The 19,543-nt window shown below is 48.3% G+C and overlaps 1 protein-coding gene across 1 annotated transcript; it reads left to right on the plus strand.

Moving 5' to 3' along the window:
- Positions 1-12,582: 12,582 nt before the first annotated feature.
- On the plus strand, positions 12,583-17,360 carry LOC147960513 (potassium transporter 10-like). Its single transcript, XM_087537655.1, has 9 exons — positions 12,583-12,966; positions 13,113-13,671; positions 13,804-13,857; positions 14,824-15,084; positions 15,165-15,217; positions 15,291-15,414; positions 15,518-15,772; positions 15,867-16,273; positions 16,379-17,360. Exons 1-9 carry the CDS (start codon positions 12,901-12,903, stop codon positions 17,093-17,095), a joined length of 2,496 nt encoding a protein of 831 aa, XP_087393781.1. The 5' UTR covers positions 12,583-12,900; the 3' UTR covers positions 17,096-17,360.
- The last annotated feature ends 2,183 nt before the right edge of the window (positions 17,361-19,543 follow it).

Here is a 19,543-nt window from a genome sequence, read left to right on the forward strand (position 1 = left end):
ATCCTCAAGTTCAGGATAAGTGGACATGTAGTGGTCAAGGGAAGAAATATTCACCAATCATGTATCACGTTCTCTATCCCCAAGAAGAAAAACATATTCTTTTCAAATGGATTGGGAAAAGTGCATGCAGAGTAAGATACAAGAGTTGTTTTCCTAGTTGTTACTACATGACAGAGTTAACACTAGAAACCTCCAAAAAAGAAAATCCTTTCATGTGGATTGCTATGATTGTGTCTTTTGTAATGGGACTACTGAAGAAACCTCAAGGCACCTTTTCTGGGATTGTTGTTTTTTTCGGATTGCTAGAACAACATCTTCCCTTCTAAAAGGTGTATCTCCTACTATGATGACATTAATTGACACACCAATTGTACCAAAAAAACATTGCTACGAAGGTGATTATTTAAGGAGGCTCAAACATTTGGGGACAGAGAAATGGGACAATCTTCAGAAAGGAAGTTCCAAGTATAAACTATTGAAAATTTAAACTCAAGGAAGATCTCAAAATTTTGAAACACATAATGAATGCTAAACACTAGAATGCTTTGCAAAGTTGGATGCATGCTCATTTTTGATGACTAGATTCTGAGATAAAATCAACTTTTGTAAGAACATGCATTGGTTAATTTCAAATGTACCACTCCTTGTTTTCTTTCTTTCTTCTGTTATTTGTTATTTTTGGTTTTTGCTCTGATGTATATATTGTACTTTATTCTACTTTAATAGAAAATACCATAGAATGATTGTTCTACGGTTTGCGGGTAAAAAAGATACTAGTCTTTACAATCCCTTTTAACCTTTTCCCACCCTCCAAACTCCAAGCTATAGTAAAAATATTAGGTGTTTCTAAATATTTGGGCTCATTGGATTTGGAGTTTTTTTCACACAAAATCCATATGAACGAAGACTCCAGAGGAGACGAGCACAACCATACCTGCATGTTTTTCATTTTCTGTGTGTTTGGAGAAAACTGCACATCTAGTCATAGCCTTTTTTGCGTAGGAACAAAGCAATGCATTTCTTTTGGTTGGAAACTATCATTCTATTCCACACATGTGTTATTCATGATTCCTACATTTTGTTTTCTCCTAACTGAATAAGTCGTGGTGTGTTTGGCTCACATAATGAGAGGAATGAGGGCAACTGGCGGAATATTCTCTCTAAAAATTGGTTGAGCTTGTCCGAAAAAATCTCCAGATGATGGCAACCACCCTCGGTTTGGTCCACTAGGCCTCACCCCCTCCCCCCCCCAACCCAGATTGAACCCCTTCTTGGAATAATTGATATTTTATTCTTGAGAAAATATGTAGGGTTCCAAGGATAGTGTGGTAGAATAATTTTTTGTTACTGTTCAAAAGCTAGATAGGATGGTGTGATTGCGCAACAGTAGGTTACTCCCTGACTCCTCTCGCAGCGGCATGATAGCACTCTAGCTTCTAGCTAGGGTGCATTCTTGGTGGCTCCCTTATCTTCATCATGAATTCTCATTAGTTACCCTCACCTATAGTAGTTGATCTGAGGCTAGGGGGTAGGATCCCAATCGACATGTGGTGGTTTAGGTACTCTATGCTAGGTCTATATGTTCTTGACGACCCTATGACTAAAGATCTTACAAGCTCCGGCTCCATCTCCACTCTATCAAGGACATTGCGATCTGCATCGGCAAGGGAGGTGTTTGCACTCGAATGATCCATACCTCTTGATCCAATGAATTTTGTTGGTGCCTTAACCTATCTCAGTTGTGGATATTTGGTTCTCTTGTTTAATCTCTTTGTGCTTTGTTTTTTCCCCGGTGGGTGTGGCAACAAAATAGCGATTCGACAATTACTTCATGCGATGTCTCCTCAACCACATTATATCTAGCGGTATCGAATTCTTAACTTCGAGGTTAATGTGGCATTTGCAATTTCTTTGGAGGCAAGGGGGAAAATGCAAAAGCTGATGCTAGAAAGAGCGAATTAAAAAAAATCATGTAACTTCCATTTTTACCAAGGTCTTTGTTAGTCATCTTTGTTTTCACTGTTTTCTCTTATTGAGAATGTTTTAAGGTTTTACATTTGTATGAATAAAAGTAGTTCTTTGCACCATTACATAGAAGAAGTGTCCACAAGTATGGCGCCTTATGACATATACAAACCAATAATTTGTGTTGAAGTGCCAGCCTCGGGCTTCTAGAAAGATACTCCCTTTGTTTCTTTTTAGTACACATATGAGGTTCATCTCAAGTCAGATTTAAAGTTTGACCAAGTTAATAGGAAAAAATACCAACCAATATCATTAGATCAATCATGTAATATATTTTTATATTGTATTTGTTTGATATTATAGACGTTGATGTTTCTTAATATAGATTTGATAAAATTTATAAAGTTTGACTTAAGACAAACCTAACATGTGGAGTAAAAAGAAACTAATGAAGTACCAATTGGTCGCTCGTGGTGATCAAGCTTGAGCTTCTAGAAAATTAGCTCTCTCTTTGTAAATGAATCACCTGACATGGGCTTCTAGAAGGATACCAGCGGTCACTACTTCTTAATTTTCTGAACAAGGGGACAAAATCCTTTGTGCACGCAGTGATGCAGGCCACTTGATTCCATTAGCAAAGGGACATTAACACTCAGAAGTACCATATATTCCTAAGGGGTGATGCTTCCCAAGTGGATCTTAACTTCTAGGGGTTGCTTTCTAGGCTCCTGAAAAACTGTCACTAACAATTTTGTCCTTGTGAAGCTCTATAACCGTAAGGCCGTAACGGAATATGAAAGCCACCCTAGGGGTTCAAGAATGCATGGCTCCAAAATGTTGTCGACTATTATGAAACTGGGTGAAAGATTATTTTTTTTGAAAGATCCAGCAAATCACTGGCTTGATTCAGATTTAGCAGAAAGCAGCGGAAGAACAACATGGTGAAGATCTCAAGATCAAAGAAAAGAAAAAATAGCAGCCCTATTAGCTGCACAACAACACTCCTTACAATCCACAACAAGGCAACGCAGCTTCGACTCCGTCGATGAACTACGAAGAAACTAGGCAAGGTTGGCGTCACGAAAGCTCGCCGAACGAACCATCTGTCACGCGTTATCGTACGCCACCGGAGCCCCGCCACCGCAGCTTCGACTTCACAACAACAAACAGTCGAGGCAGCCCCACGAACATGCCGGAGAAGAGCCGACTACCACGACCAATGCCATGCCTTCGACATTGCTCACCACCGTCATCGTTGCCACAGAAGTCACCGTGCACGTCCAGCCGTAGGAAGCACCCATGGGATCTGGGTGAAAGATTGGACCATGGTAGACTATTCTCAAGCTTGTGTGTGGTGATTTATCTTAATTCCATAGTAGACTTGTAGATGGCTGCTAGGCAATTTTGTTCTGATTTCACTTTTGAAGAACTGTATGAAAAATCAAGGATTTAATCCTTTTTATCATAAAAGTAAAGGACAATTAATGAAGCTGCATGTCCCATCAGGCGTACTGACGTACTACCTCCGTATGGAATTACATGACGCTAAATACATTCATTTCAGCGTCAAGTAATTCCAGGTCGATGGAGTATATAAGCGCATGTTTAAAAAGGTGTACTTGTATGGTGTTTACATGTGCTGGTGAAAAGTAAGCATTTCTACACGCCCCTAGCTAGCTAGCACGAGCGTTAATCATGAATATCAACAGGCCATGTGTTTTGCATTTTGCATCAGTCTTGGCAGACAGACAGGAACCTTTTGGGGCCATGCTTCTAGGATTGGGGGGACTCTGCATGTTTGTCTCAGTCCATATGTTTTTGATGTTTTACTATTAGTATGACGCGTGCTCTACCTTGGCCTACCACCCAAGATCGGTGCAAGTGAGGGTGGATCGATGCAGCCTTCTTCTGGCCTTCATCATGATCGTCCAAAAGTGGTGCTCATCGACATCAACAAACGTATTTATATGGGATTGCTTGCGTACGTGATGCATGATGCGATGACCAAGGCACGCAACTACGTCCACGAGATTAGCCGTCGAATAAACTATACAGAGAAGGACATGTTCTTGGCCTAAAAAAATGCAATAATTTACTTATTAATGCTCCACGTCCATACAAAAAACTACTATGTTATCTGACGACTTTAAGATATTGCTTTTTTTTCACGAATACGCAAAGCTTGCGTATCATTTTATTGATAGAAGGAGCTAGAATGAGTACAACAGATGGTACAACACATGACACGGACGCAAGAGGCGTGAACATGGTGCACGAAACAAAGAGACATGAGATACTCGACCCAAACATAAAAACACAGCTAACTCTCCGACCGAAGAAACAAGCCAACCAACAACTAGACGACCGACATCTCCAAAGACAGCTCCGAGGACGCCGCGAGCAAACAAAACAACGCCTTCACGAAGGAGAACGACACCAAGACGTCGTCGTCGTCCGATCCGAAAAACCGGACCTAGGGTTTCCCCTGATGCTCGAAGAGGGGCATAGATAATGGCCATGACAACGCCTTCAAGAAGAAAACGGCACCCGCAGGTGTCACCGCTGCCAGCATGAGATGCAGGGATTTCGCCCTGGCCAAATTCCGAGCAATCCCAAGCCGTCGGAGCATGAGTCGGAGAAGAGGAAGTCAAGCATAGGCCGGAACTGTGACTGCGGGAAGGGGAGCCACGCCCGATGCCAAAGGAGGCACCGGTCGTCGCCGGACGTGCGAGCTTCGAAGGAGGGCAAGGCTGCATGGCTGAGCGGAATGGGGGCAACACGGATGCGATGTTGGCCGGAGCCCCAGATAAGCCAGGATCTGGATGGGAGCGCAGATTCATGCCACTGGGACCGGAGCATCAGGGGCACCGGCAGGCCAAAGGAACTGGAAGGAGACGCAGCTCCCAGAGCATGTCGGACCCAAAGATACGCCGGGATGGACGGCCAACCAAGGGTACCCGCAGGGTGTTGGGTGCGGAGATGCCAAGAAGCTAGCGAGCCATAGGAGCCGGAAATAGCGCAGCTCCGGGGTGCGCAGGATCCAAAGCCACACCGGCCGGCCATGGACGCTGGAAGGGGACGCAGGTCCTTGACCGCCGGGTCGAAGCCGCCCCTGCGGGGATGGGTGGATGGTGAAAACACTCGCACGCAGCCAAACTCCCGGCCAGCGCTACAGGAAGTAGCGGCCGCCGGGCACAACCATGTGCCTCCAGGCCGCCTCCGAAGAGGGGCTGACCCGAAGCCGACCAGAGTGGAGGGAGCGTCGGGTGGGAGGAGGGGCGCAGCATGGAGGACGCGCCTAGCCGCCACGACGGGCCGGCCGGGAAGCAGCACAACCGGCTGGGGAGGCCCCAGATCCAATCGGGGGCGGACCGGGACGACGTGCCACGAGCCGGGGCAAGGCCACCCGCAGCAGCAGGCCGGAGGAGAAGCCGTCAGGGAGCCACCGAGGGAGGCCGCCTCCGCCGCCAGTGGGGGCCACCGGCGCCGCCAGGGACGGATCTGGGGGGGCGTGGCGGATCAAGAGGCCAGCCGAGCAGGGGGGGAACGGCCCCGCCGCCGCGATCCCGGGGCCCGGCGCGGCTTCGCCGGCCGGCCCTCCGGCGACGGCGGCGCGAGGTAGGCAGGAGGAGGGGTGGCGGGCCGGCGGTGGCTGGGACCCCCGTGTCGCCCGGGTCGGGCGACGCGAGGGTCGGGCAGGGTTCTCAGAAAGAGAGCCGGCCCACGGACTTTAAGATAGAGATAATATCGCCGGCAGTCATAGAACTTGTGTTGGATGTTCAGTTTGGTGCTAAAACTTTAAAAATACGGATTTATGGTCAGTGAGTTTTGTTCAAAATTATTGGGCTTCATTCTCATCTTGTCATGCAAAAACGAAGGTAGAGGTAAGTAACAAAGGTAAGGGTGTGATTGATGGTTTACAACCCATTAGTCATGTGGAGAGGTTTTGTGTTCCATGGCTGCCTCCCACTCCGGAATTCCTCAATATTAATGTTGATGCAAGTTTTGTGAAGGCCATTAGCGCAGCGAGCGTTGGGGTGGTTGTTAGAAATCATTCTGGAGAAGTTCTTATCTCTTCTTGGGATTATATTGGTTCATGTCTTTGTGCTGAGGAAGCGGAATTTCGAGCAACCATCTCAGGCCTTTACATTGATATCACTCTTCACAAGCCCATTATTTTAGAAACTGACTGTTCTTTTGTGGCCTCGGTTTTTGCAAATGATAATCTGGACAGGTCAAACCTTGTTGATTTGAAGAAGGAAACGTTGAGTGTCTCCAAGATGATGAGTACTTTAAAAATCACCAAGATTAACAGGAAGGCGAATATGGTGGCGTATGAGATTGCAAAATTTAGTTTTATAAATAGGTCTGATGGTATTCTTATTAATAGTGTTCCGCCCTGCGTGGCAAGAGCTGTAACGAATGATTGTACGAACATTTGTGTCAATTAATTAATATATGGGTGGGGTTTTTCAAAAAAAAAACTTGTTGTGTGGTGCAAATACAGTGCTATTTTTGTGTATCCCGCATACAGCTGTCCATGTGGCATGCCAGCATGGGAGTGGCCCATTGTTAGTGGCTGGAGTACATGTTTCAGATAACTCCTTGATTTTATTGAAGTTTATTTAAGTACACAGAAAAGCACAGGTAAGACCCACTGTCAGTAAAGTGTATAAAAAAATATAGGGTGATGGCAGGGCACGCACGCGGTAACCACCACACAGAATGGCATCTGGTCATTCTAAAGGATAACTACATTTTAGAGGTAATATTATTGGCAGTCATATAACTTGGGTTGGATGTTCAATTTAATGCTAAAACTTTAAAAATACAGATTTGTAGTCATTTAACTTGTTGTGTGGTGCAAATACGGTGCTTTTCTACAATAACTGGCGTATAACTGCCTGCGACTATGAGAGTGGCCCATATGTCAGTTAAATGACACTTGATGGTTTTAAAGGATAACTTCCGTTCATATCCCTTTTCTTAAATTAAAACATGTGGGTCTGTCAGCAAAAATGGGCTACAATCAGTGCAATCCATTTTGCACGTTTGCTTCTTTAAGAATTTTATATGTAAATAAAAATTTAAAAATATTGTACAGAAACTGTACTGCTTTTTTTTGACAAAAATTGTATTGCTCATAGATGACCAAATTAACATAAGATAATGGAGCCGCTAGGTCTCAACCATATGAGCAAAATTAACATAAAAAGGGAGACGCTTGGTAATGAACCAGCAACCAACGAGTAGAACACAAGACGATCTAGCGACTACACACCTTTCAAGTTCTATTGTCTAATGTGGATAACAATATTTTTTGAACCAGGATGCATGTGGAGCTTAAATGGGCTGCATATACTACAGCCAATTTTGCACACGCTATTTTCTTTAACATAGATGTAGAACATAAGTAATAAAGTCATGTTCAAATATTTCTCCCTCACAAAAAAAAGGTTAAAATATTTCTGTGTTAAAAATATTATACATACAGAAGATGATTAGTAAATAAAAAAATTATATAAGTCTAAGTATTATATAGAAAATGTTTAGTAAAACATAAGTAATAAAAGCATTTAAGATATTCGTAAAACTTAAGTAATAATATTATGTTCAAATATTGGTGTGTTAAAAATATTATATATACATATGGTGATTCGTGAATAAAATATTTAAATATAAACCTGTGTACTATGTTAGACATGACAGAACATTCATATCAAGAGTTTAAAGTTTAAATTATGAATATTTACACAAGCATGGAACTATACAAATGTGCGTTCAATTACAGAAATGTTTGTACAATTAAAATAATATTGTTGAATTATATTTTACAAGTATTTGTATTATTTGAATTATCTAAACATTTTTGTAATTCATAAATATATTGTTTTGAATATATAAATACTATTTTTAAAATAATACATGAACAGTTCTGAAAGAAATTTATTCCTTTGTATCTACAATATTTATAACACACAAATTTTTAAACATTATTTTTAATACTAAGATCATTATTTACATAAAAATTTCTAAAATATATAAAGGTGCATATGGCCCTTCCCAGTGCTCCAAGGTGTACAGATGTTAAGAATGTCATATAGGCAAAAAAGTGATGTGGCAGAACAATTAAAGAGGAGAGGGAGTATTACAGTGACACTAGAAGGAAACGATGCTAAGCACGTAGACCTATGCAAAATGACTATCAATTAATGTATAAAGGTGTTTTGGTGTTAAAACATTAAATAAGGCATGCTTAGCTATACAAGTTAAGCACCAATGCATTGGAAAGAGTAGTTGCTAATCTTTTTAATGCATTTAGCACTAATCCTGGTGCGGCGCTTCGACAACTAAGTATTCATTCGTCTACGCATGCCCAGTGTTGGCACACCGGAGCGTGCCTTCGTCTAGGATGTGTCCCCGGGCTTGGCAACCCCAGCGCGACGCGTCGTCAACATCGTCTTCTCCCCGGCGCACCACTCCTTCAACACCGTTGCACCCATCACTAATTCGGCGCCTCCTTGCGCCCGCGGCTCCATGGCGTTTCCTCGACTCCGGCTACTCCGACTCGATATCGACCATGGAATTCTTTGCACGGCTATCTCGACCACGGCTACACCATCCTACGCTCTCGGCTACCTCGACATCGGCATAAATGGCTATCATCCGCTTGAGCAACTCGTCGGCTTTCTCTACAGTCAACGCGTCCGTGCCGCGACACCGTACATGACGCTCCCGCTACCACTGTGGGGGATGTCAGCTCGTCGGCTGCTATTCTCTCCAGTCTGACCGTCCGCGATGCTCATGTTATCTGCGACGCTACTGCTACGATTGCGGGAGGATGTTAGAGATATATTTACGTTACATGTATTTCGTAGTGTAGGATTTGTAATCCGTCTCCTACCTTATTTTAAGAAGAGGCTTCTTACCCTTTAAGTCTTGTTTTTTTTGACCTCACCCTCCAAGTCTTGTACTAAATATATATACTCGCCCTCGAGGCTCAATAATACATTCATCATATTGCGCAACAATCCCTCTCTATTCTTCTAACAATATGGACTAAGATTAGGATGGTCATCCATCCTCATCTAATCATCTCGGCAGGCCAAAGCGCAAGAAGACAAACTGATGATGGAGCCAGGACCTAATTTAATTAGGTCAGCCATGATAAAAAAGGACGCACATCAACCTGCCATTTCGATGGAGTCGTTGTCCATGGCGGCAGGTGCCGCTTTGGTATTTCTACGACCCACTCGTCATTTGTAGGGCCGGTTGGGACATAAACAAAAGGTCTGATTAATATATGTATCCATCTTTTTTTTGCGAATATTAATCTGTATCTATCTAGAAAGGTCCACTGACATTTGTTTGTTTTCTCTGCTTGCGTCGACGGTAGGAGGGAAATTGATCGCGATATCGTTTCGGTCGGGAGAGAGGAACATAAAAGGTGCAGTGTATGATTGCTCGGCAAAGGGTAGCCAAAACACAGTGTCGTCGAAGTAGGAACCGATGGTACGTGAGGACGTCGATGCACCAACCCATGCTGGAATTTCTTTTGGCATATCTCTTTTTTTTCTGGATTTTTTTTGGCGTTTCAGAGACGGGTCTTGTGTCAATTGTGTGATAGAAATAGAATGAATATATAGCTGAGTGCTCCAGACTACTAGTCTTGTTTGTATATAGCAATCAAAAGAAAAAGAATTTGGATTTGACTATGTTTTTCCACTGCTTCGAGTTTTCACCTTGACTTGTCTGCGTGCCTGGTTAAAGCCACGCACACATACACCTTCCACACCCTAAACAAGTATACCAGGACGCCACTCACATTGACTTGCATGTTTCAAACCAACCAAGACGTGGTCCACCTGCCGCCGGGGAGCAAAACGCCGAGCCGGTGCCGTCCAACACAGGTCACCACGCACGCACGTCGCCGTCCGCCGGTCCCCGGAGCGTGGGCGAAGGCGAGACCCGGCAAGACGCCTACCACCCGACGCGTGTTGAAACCGTGACAGTGAAAAAACAGCTCCTCCCGCGCTGGGCGAGGGGCGGCGTCGTCCCGTCTCCCGGCCCGTCGCGTCGCGCCGAGGGAAACCGAACAAAACAAAGGGAGACGCGCGAGACGGGTCCGCGGTGCGGTGCGGTTCGGCCAGGTCCCCACGCGCGCGCGCACGCACGCCCACTCTTGCATAGTGCGGGCCACGTCACCGTTTGGGTCGCCACCAGGTGGGCCTCGACACCTGGAGCCCGCCACTGGGCGCGCGGGCGCCCTGTCAAGTGTCAAGTGAGAAGCGCACTCGCATATCACCTCCTCGCCGGCTGCACGTCAACCACATACCCCTCGCACGCAGCGCTGGCTAGCATATCCCTTGTGGTGGCTGACGGGCCGGGGCCTGGTTGGGGTTTCGGTGTGGGGTCGCCGTGAGATCGTTTGGTTGCTTGGGGACGGGTAGACTAGGAGGGCGTAGCAAAACGTGCGCGCGGGCCCCTCGCTCGGTCTCAGGGCGGATCCTCTGTGTATGTTTTGAGACACTGCCTTGACCAGGGGATTGTCCTCAGGTAAGTATAAATTTCTTTATTTATATATATATATAATGTGCTTCCTCCTTTCGAAATTAATTGACGCAGCCTCGATATGATGTAAGTAAGACATTTGTATAAAGATTGTGCCGATTAATTTGGATTAAAGGGAGTAAACAGTTCGCTATTTGAAAATGAATTGTAAGAACTTACTCCATTTTTCACCTGTTGGGAGGACTGATACCTTTGCGAATTTTTTCTGTGTACTCCCTCTGTTCATTACTATAAAATATTCTAATTTTTCTTTGAATTGGATGTATAGACATGTTTTATTATGTTTGTTTTTATTCAGTCTGTATGTAGCACATACTACCTCTGTCCCAGATTATTTATTGCGGAAATATATGTATTTAGATGTATTTTTAGTTATATATACATTCATTTCTATTCATTTCTGCGAAAGTAATTCAGGACGGAGGGGATATTAAAATATCCAAAACATCTCATGATGGTGAATGGAGGGAGTAGGTTGTTTGATACATAGGATAAATCATATACCAAAATTTTGAGGGATTTATTTGCACTGCAGTTTCTATGGAATGTTTTATCGACTGGAACCTTCTAAAAATATTTTTCTTTGTTTTCCTATTTGCCCAATTAAATAAAATATATCACAGCCACAATCCTAAACGAGTCAAGTGGGCATGCCATAGTAGTAATCATATTACCCCCCCCCCCCCCCCCCCTCTATATTTGCATGTTTCATCCTAAGAATCAAAGATGCCTGCAGGCCAGACAAATTATAAAAATGTTAATGTCACAAGATTTTGTTTTGACCTACAAAAGCACGCCATTGAGGTGTTAAAAAAATTACATGCGCACATACGACACAAAATGTACCTTAAGATTTAATGTGGTTTTCATCCGCATCTTACCTATCTAGTCAATTTAACTCGTTGTTTTTTAATGACCTGAGCGACAGTTTAGTGGATCTGCATCAGTACGAACCATCTATTAATATTTAAAAAACGGTTGAGTTTTGATGGTTTGAGTTTGTAGGTACGACTATTTCTAGAGTATGACTAACTGAGATGGCAATATTTCAGGGGTACATATCTTTTCCTGGTTAACCTCGAAGGATGAATGCTTTCCTTTTCAACATTTCTAAAACAGGACATGTATGCTGTTAGATGCCAACATCTCGAGTAGCATAAACTAACAATAATTTGAATCATAGTTTAGTGCACTAATTGCAGTATGATTGACCGTCTGTGTACTTTAAAATACTAATCTACAAATGGAACATCAACCTCACATGACCAGTACATGCTTTGAGCCATAAACAAAACCATAAAACATCTCCCAATCTCTCATCTGGTGTAGGCATGTGAGTGAAGTGAACTACCGTTATCGCATCACTCAAAATCGCTAAGCTTGTGGCCAACTATAGTACTAACGCGCAACCGCACATAAGCATGCAAAACTACTTCTCGCATGTAACCTCTACATTTAGAAACTGATCCTGCACTACTTCTTGCATGTAATAAACTCATAAATTCACCCAATAAATGCTTATGGACATCTTGTATAAATTCCTGCAAGTTACAGTCCACATTAATGTTGAACACATCTCCTGTCCATTTTTACTTATTTTTTGCAGCCACACTTGACATTAATGTTACAATGCTTAACATTTTCACATTAATGTACTCCCTCCGTTCCTAAATATTTATCTTTCTAGACATTTCAAATGACTACTACATACGGATGTATGTAGACATATTTTAGAGTGTAGATTCACTCATTTTGCTCCGTATGTAGTCACTTGTTGAAATGACTAGAAAGACAAGTATTTAGGAACGGAGGGAGTAGAAGAATCCTCAGTATGCCACACGGAGCATCCGCAGAGGATGAGGGGGGAGCCGGCCACGTCGAAAACAACAACTAGGCGCAAGCGAGTTCCATTTATTCCTCACCAAAAGCAAAGGGAAAACCGCAGCTTTCGCCATGGCTTTTTTGCGGTTTTGCTCCTCCTGCCCCACTACCACCCTCGCCCCCATATTCTAGTCCCCCGTTGATCCCCTGCTTCTCGTCCCCTTCCACAGTTCCGCCCTCCCCTCCCTCCCACCGTGCCCCGCCCCCGGCCCTGCCGCCTCTGCCTCCGCAGGCGGCTCACGCCAATGCTGTGCCGCCTCCCGCCGAACCTGCTCCTTTGACCTCCCGTAAAAAACCTCGAGGGCTCCAGATATATCCCACCTAATCCTCCCACCCCCATTCCCGTCCCCTGCCGGTTTCTGCACACTCCGAGAATTCAAGAACGTCCCGGCAGCACCAACTCCCAACTCCCCGCAAGGCAGTACATACACTTCCGAGCGTGTACAAACAGGGCCGGCCGATCGAGCGGTGGAGGGGGAGAGGATGAAGAGCGCCCCTACCATGGACCCTGAGACCGCGGCTACCCCGGGCACTCCGCCGGAGAGCACGGTATGGCCGCCGGAGTTGCCTTTCTGATGATTCTTGAAAACCTCGATCGAGGGCCAGGCCAACCTTGCCGGCCGTCGTCTTGGCTGAATGTGCCTTTTATTTATTTTCGTTTCTGATGTTTGTCACGCGTTCTGGCTGTGCGGCAGGGGAGGCGGGGAGAGGGGAGGAAGCGGCTGCCGTGGCGGATGACGCTGAGCCTGGCGTACCAGAGCCTCGGGGTGGTGTACGGCGACCTGAGCACGTCGCCGCTGTACGTCTACAAGGCGGCGTTCGCGGACGACATCCAGCACTCGGAGACCAACGAGGAGATCCTGGGCGTGCTCTCCTTCGTCTTCTGGACGCTCACCCTCGTGCCGCTCCTCAAGTACGTCTGCGTCGTCCTCCGCGCCGACGACAACGGCGAGGGCGGCACCTTCGCGCTCTACTCCCTCCTCTGTCGCCACGCCCGCGCCGCGCTCCTCCCGCCGGGCCGCGGCGCCGAGCCCGGGGACGAGGACCAGTTCTCCGACGCCGGCGGCGCCGCCGCCAAGAAGTACCTCGAGTACGACAATGCCGACGCGCTGGGCGGGCGCGGCGGGGGCGCCGCCGCCAGCGTCAGGCGGGTGCTGGAGCGCCACAAGGTGCTGCAGCGGGTCCTGCTCGTGCTGGCCCTCGTCGGCACCTGCATGGTCATCGGCGACGGCGTCCTCACGCCGGCCATCTCCGGTGCGTCTTCTTGCCAAATCGCCAAACAAGATGCTGTTAATTCGGATCCAACAGTGGAGTGCTACTACTATTTTTGGACTGTTTATTACGATGTGGATTGCTGATTTGGAGATCGTGGGTCTGTTTCTGCAGTTTTCTCCGCGGTGTCCGGGCTGGAGTTATCCATGGAGAAGGGACATCACAAATGTAAGGATCCAATCATGGCCATGGCCCTCTTTCTTTCTATTGCTTTGGATTTACAAGGCAGATTTGTCCTCCCTATTACTGTTTTTGAGTCAAGGTCTGAACAGTTGTGGAATTGCTTCCCTGTTACTCCCTCCGTTCCATATTACTTGTCCCTGATTTAGTACAAAGTTGTACTAAATCAGCGACAAGTAATATGGAACGGAGGGAGTAGATCACTAATTTGATGCCTACCACTTCTTTTTACCTGAAAGTTTTACCTAGCAATGGTAGATAATGTGGCCGATCCGGGTTGTCGGTGGTAAAACCGGCCGAATGAAACAGTGGGTGGTGAAAGTTAACTGCAAGGACATGAACGAATTGGCATAGCCAGCGGCCGATGAAACAGTGGATGGTGAAAGTTAACTGCAACGAAATTGCCTTAGCCAACTCAGATGATCAGTTGCGTGCCAAGATGTAGCAGTGTGTGTGCAGTACTTCAGTTCAGTTTCGAGAAACTGAGCATGATCACAGACAGGGATGTGTGGGTACCAAATAAGGGACTACTGCCAGTAGTCATCGCATGCCTAACAGTTGTTATGAGCAGGAAAATGGACCAATTTCCTCACCACTCATAGCTCCAACTAACGGTACTTTCCGTGTGATAATGGTGTTGGAAATGTAGTTGGAGTTAGAGATGACCATCGTCTACAATGTTATGCTTGTTTAGTTCAATGTGCTCTTGAAAGAAGAAAAGACCGACGGCACAAATATGGTATCTTGACAAGCGGAACATATGCTGAAGAAAATTCCTTAATTCAGAGCATAGGAACTTCGTTTCTCTTCTCCATACCAATAATTTAGCCTTTGTCGACTTGATTTATGCCTGCACATGTGTGCACTGTCCTTTATCGATTCTTTTTGTTGTGGATTTGTTCTGCTATATTTAAAACTCATTTCTAATAGTAGCTAGTCATTGTGATTCTGCAGATGTGGAATTGCCTCTTGCTTGCTTCATATTGGTGTGCCTGTTTGCACTGCAACACTATGGTACTCACCGTGTGGGATTCATTTTCGCCCCGATCGTGATCGCATGGCTTCTATGCATAAGCATGATTGGTGTTTACAATATTGTGAAATGGGAGCCTCATGTGTATCAAGCGTTATCTCCGTATTACATGTACAAGTTCTTGAAGAAAACACAGAGAGGAGGTTGGATGTCACTGGGGGGAATACTGCTCTGTGTTACAGGTAAAATGCTCAGTAACCATTTTTCAGTGCCTTGATCTGTGGATCATGACCTCTAATATAAAGTGACTTTTCTCTTTCAGGATCTGAAGCGATGTTCGCAGATCTGGGGCATTTCAACCAGTTGTCGATACAGGTGAAGAAATGGCTGCTGCATGCTCATTTTACTGGCGAATAATTTGTCTCTGATAACAGTTTCCTGGATGCAGATTGCTTTTACTTGCATGGTTTACCCATCATTGATCCTTGCATACATGGGCCAAGCTGCTTATCTGTCTAAGCATCATATCCTGGAAGGTGACTACAGGGTCGGATTCTACGTGTCTGTGCCAGGCAAGTCATGTTCCTCGGATCTTTTGCCAGTGGCGAGAATAATATTAAATTGTTGTTCTCCTTGTGCTGTGTTTTAAAATGTCTGCATTTTTGGCATTTTCAGAGGTAATTAGATGGCCAGTTCTGGCAATCGCCATTCTCGCGGCGGTTGTCGGCAGCCAAGCTGTTATCACCGGCACATTTTCGATGATCAAGCAGTGCACTTCCCTAGGCTGCTTTCCCCGGGTGAAGATCGTGCACACCTCCGCCCAAGTACATGGGCAGATTTACATTCCAGAGATCAACTGGATCCTGATGATACTGTGCTTAGCTGTAACCATTGGCTTCAGAGACACAAAACACTTGGGCAATGCATCAGGTATACCATGTTAATAAGTTTTGAATCACCTTATCCCCTGTTAAATTGACTCTATACATATGAATGATGATGTGGTGATGTTTCTGTAAAACAGGGTTGGCTGTAATAACCGTCATGCTGGTCACCACATGTCTGATGTCGCTGGTGATAGTCCTGTGCTGGCACAAGAGCATATTCCTGGCAATCGGGTTCATCGTGTTCTTCGGCACCATCGAGGCGCTGTACTTCTCGGCGGCGCTCATCAAGTTCAGGGAAGGAGCCTGGGTCCCCATCGTCCTCGCCTTCGTCTTCATGATGGTAATGTGCATCTGGCACTATGGCACCATCAAGAAGTACGAGTTCGATCTTCAGAACAAGGTCTCCATCAACTGGCTCCTTGGCCTGAGCCCGAACCTCGGCATCGTCCGTGTCCGCGGCATCGGCCTCATACACACCGAGCTCGACAGCGGCATCCCTGCCATCTTCTCCCATTTTGTCACCAATCTGCCTGCATTCCATCAGGTATTTGCAGATTCCTCTTCTTCTGAATCTTGACCGGCTTACCTTGTCAGACATTCAGAAGTGTGTTGACATTCACACCATTTTTCTGATGTTGGTGACGAGCAGGTGCTCATCTTCATGTGCATCAAGAACGTCCCGATCCCGCACGTCTCGCCGGACGAGCGGTTCCTGGTCGGAAGGATCGGGCCGAAGGAGTACAGGATCTACCGGTGCATCGTCCGGTACGGGTACCACGACGTGCAGATGGACGACCAGGAGTTCGAGAAGGACCTCGTGTGCAGCGTCGCTGAGTTCATCCGGTCAGGGGGCGGCGCCTCCAAGACCAACGGCTTGACGCCGGGCGTGGTCGACAGGGACGAGGAGCGGATGACGGTCGTGGCCTCCGGCAGGATGCGCATGATGGAGGACGAGGGCCTCGGCGGCGCGGCGGCGTCGGAGAGCACGGTCGGGCCCTCGCGCGCCGCCAGGGGGGAGAGGGAGATACAGTCGCCGTCGCCAACGCCAACGCCAACGCCGACAGCAACGCCAGCGCCGGCTACGGGCGTCCGGAAGAGGGTGAGGTTCGTGCTGCCGGCGTCGACCCCGCGGCCGAACGCCGGCGTGGAGGAGGAGCTGCGGGAGCTCACGGACGCGCGGGAGGCCGGCATGGCCTTCATCCTGGGCCACTGCTACGTCAAGGCCAAGACCGGGTCCAGCTTCCTCCGGCGGCTGGTGATCAACTTCGGCTACGACTTCCTGCGGAGGAACAGCCGCGGCCCCAACTACGCCGTCACCGTCCCGCACGCCTCCACCCTCGAGGTCGGCATGATCTACTATGTCTGATCTCTGATGGAACTCCGAAGACTATAGGAAGAAGATAAAGCTAGAAGAAGATGGGAAATGAGACGAATTTTCAGCTGTATATGCTAGATCTGGACATGTATGAGTTTTTGGTGTACATGTATGTAGCCTTGGTTTTCTTGTGCCTCTTCCTTCTTCAACCTGTAAGTAGTAGCACAAAGCGCCATTAGAGAGGCTGTGAGGGCCAGAGAAGTTGTACTGCAGATCGAAAAGACGGAGCAGAAATCCAGAAGCTGTGATTTCCGTAGGCCATGGGCTCAGGTAGCTGTCAAGACCTCTGAATCTTGGTCCCCGCAAGTGTCTAAAATCTTCAGTTAAGCTGCGTACCGGGTTGCCGTGCTATTTTCTTCCTCAGCACTCGATCTCTAAGGGCATCTCCGGCCGTTCGGCCTCCCAGGGTGCCTAAATAGAGCAGCCTGGGGACGTGCCGGCGCTAGTTCGGTCTCTGGGGGCGACCTAGCTCCCAGTCACGCCCTCAAGCGTCGGCCCCAGGATGCGGGAAATTTAAACTTGGTCGTTCCCGCTCTCAAAAGACGTCACAAATCCGGCGATCGAACGTAGTCTGGCGTTACAAAAAACAGAGCGCCGCATGCCGCAAGTTCGCGTGCGCAATGATTCACTCGGCGGGGTCGGCTCCAAGCGTTGGCGGAGTCGGCGTGCGCGGGCTCAGCGGTGTCGGAGCTGCTTCGGTGCTGGGCTGTGTCGGCGCGGCTTCGGCACTGCTGGGCGGCGATGTAGAGGCGTCGTTCGGGCTTGGCGTCCGTGTGGTCGTGGGCGCGTGAGCTTGCGTCGTCGGTGTCATCGACGTTGCCGTCTGCATCTGGTTCAGGATGAGGCCGCGCTCCGCCATGTACCACGCCCTGAGCTGCTTGTCGTTGCTCTGGAGCATGTCCGCCCGCCCATCAGAAAAGCCATGTCGGTGTTCCTCTTCTTCGCGGCGACGTTCGTCCGGAGCAGGTCGAGCTTGATGGCGCTGTTCTTCATTAGCGACGACCACCGCGCCTCGGTCTTCTCTTCACGTAGGACGGTCCGGGCCTAGGCGTCGGCGAGGCAATGCTCGATGGACTCCTGCACTCGCGCGGTTGCTGCGTCGGCGTTTTCCCCCTTCTTTGCCAATTTGTGGCCGTCCGGCCGCCCCTCTGACGCGCCCGGAGTCATCGCGTCCGGCTTGTATGTCTCCTTGGCCTTGTCGAGGGTACGTCGGACTTCCGGCCACTTCTCGCACTTGTCAATGCGCTTGTAGACGTGGAGCTGCTTGAAGTCGGCATCTTGGTTGTCGCGCCGATACATGGTGAACATACGCAGCAGCTGCGCGGAGGAACAAACAGTTGGCGGGCGGCGGGCGTTGACGACGAAGAGATGCGGGCGAACGGCGTGCGTACCTGATCCTCAACGCTGGCGCCGCTCTCCGGGCGAGCCGCGACCTCCTCGACGATTCCATGCCATTTGTTGCACGCCAACTGGATACGCCCCCAATGGTTCGCCATCGCCTTGGAGCCGCGCTGCATGTAGACGCCTTTGAAGTACGGGTCGACGAGCTTCCGCTCGTCGAACTCAGCCTTGATGCGGTCCCAGTACGTCTCGAAGCTCTGGTTCTTGCCGGTGGTCGGGTCAAGGCAGACGACTTTCCATGCTTCGGCGAGGCATTCCTCCTCCTTGGATGTCCACTTGATGCGCGCTTCGCCTGTCCTAGCCGCCCGCTTCTTCTTCTGGCGCCCCTTCGTCGGATCAGGAGCTGGCTCCTCCTCCTCCTCGTCCTCGTCCTCCTCCTCGGGTTCCTGCGCTTCGTGCGCGTCCTCGCCGTAGACGTAGCCGAGCTCGGCCTCCATGTCGCCGCTGAGATCCACTACCTCGTCCTGGGTGGCGAACCCGGGAGACGTGGCGGCCGCGGTCGATCCTGTCGCGATGATGTCGTCCATGTCGGCTCCTGTGTCGTCCGTGTCGCCGAGGTGCGGGAAGGGCAGCGGCCCACGGCGGAGATGGGGCGTCGGTGTGGACGCGTAGGCGGCGGGCGGCGAGTAGTTGTATGAAGGGTACTGCACGCCGACGAAGGCGAGCGAGGGTGTGCGCGTCGCGGGGTGGCCATGGGGGAAGGTCACGTTTGGGTTGAACCCCCCGTGCGCGTCGCCGTCGGCGTAGCCGAGCGACGACGATCCCCATGGAGATCCGACGCCTTGCTGTCCCCAGGGCACGTACTGGGCGTGGCTGACGACGGGTGGATTCATCATCCCCGCGTGGTCGACCGATGAGGAAGACACCGCCGCACGCGCCGCGTTGTCGTGGGCCTTCTTGGCAATGGCCCTGTTCCGCCGGTCGGTGGTGACTGCGTCGCGTCGCTGAACTTCCACCCTCCACTCGGCGTTCAACATGCCCGGTGGCTTTGATGGCGGCGCCCTCGGCTTCCTCTGCTTCGGCTGGGCCATGGTGCCA

This window comes from Triticum urartu, chromosome 7A (genome assembly GCF_056163025.1).
Source record: "Triticum urartu cultivar PI428250 chromosome 7A, HENAU_Tu73, whole genome shotgun sequence".
NCBI classification, from domain to species: Eukaryota; Viridiplantae; Streptophyta; class Magnoliopsida; order Poales; family Poaceae; genus Triticum; species Triticum urartu.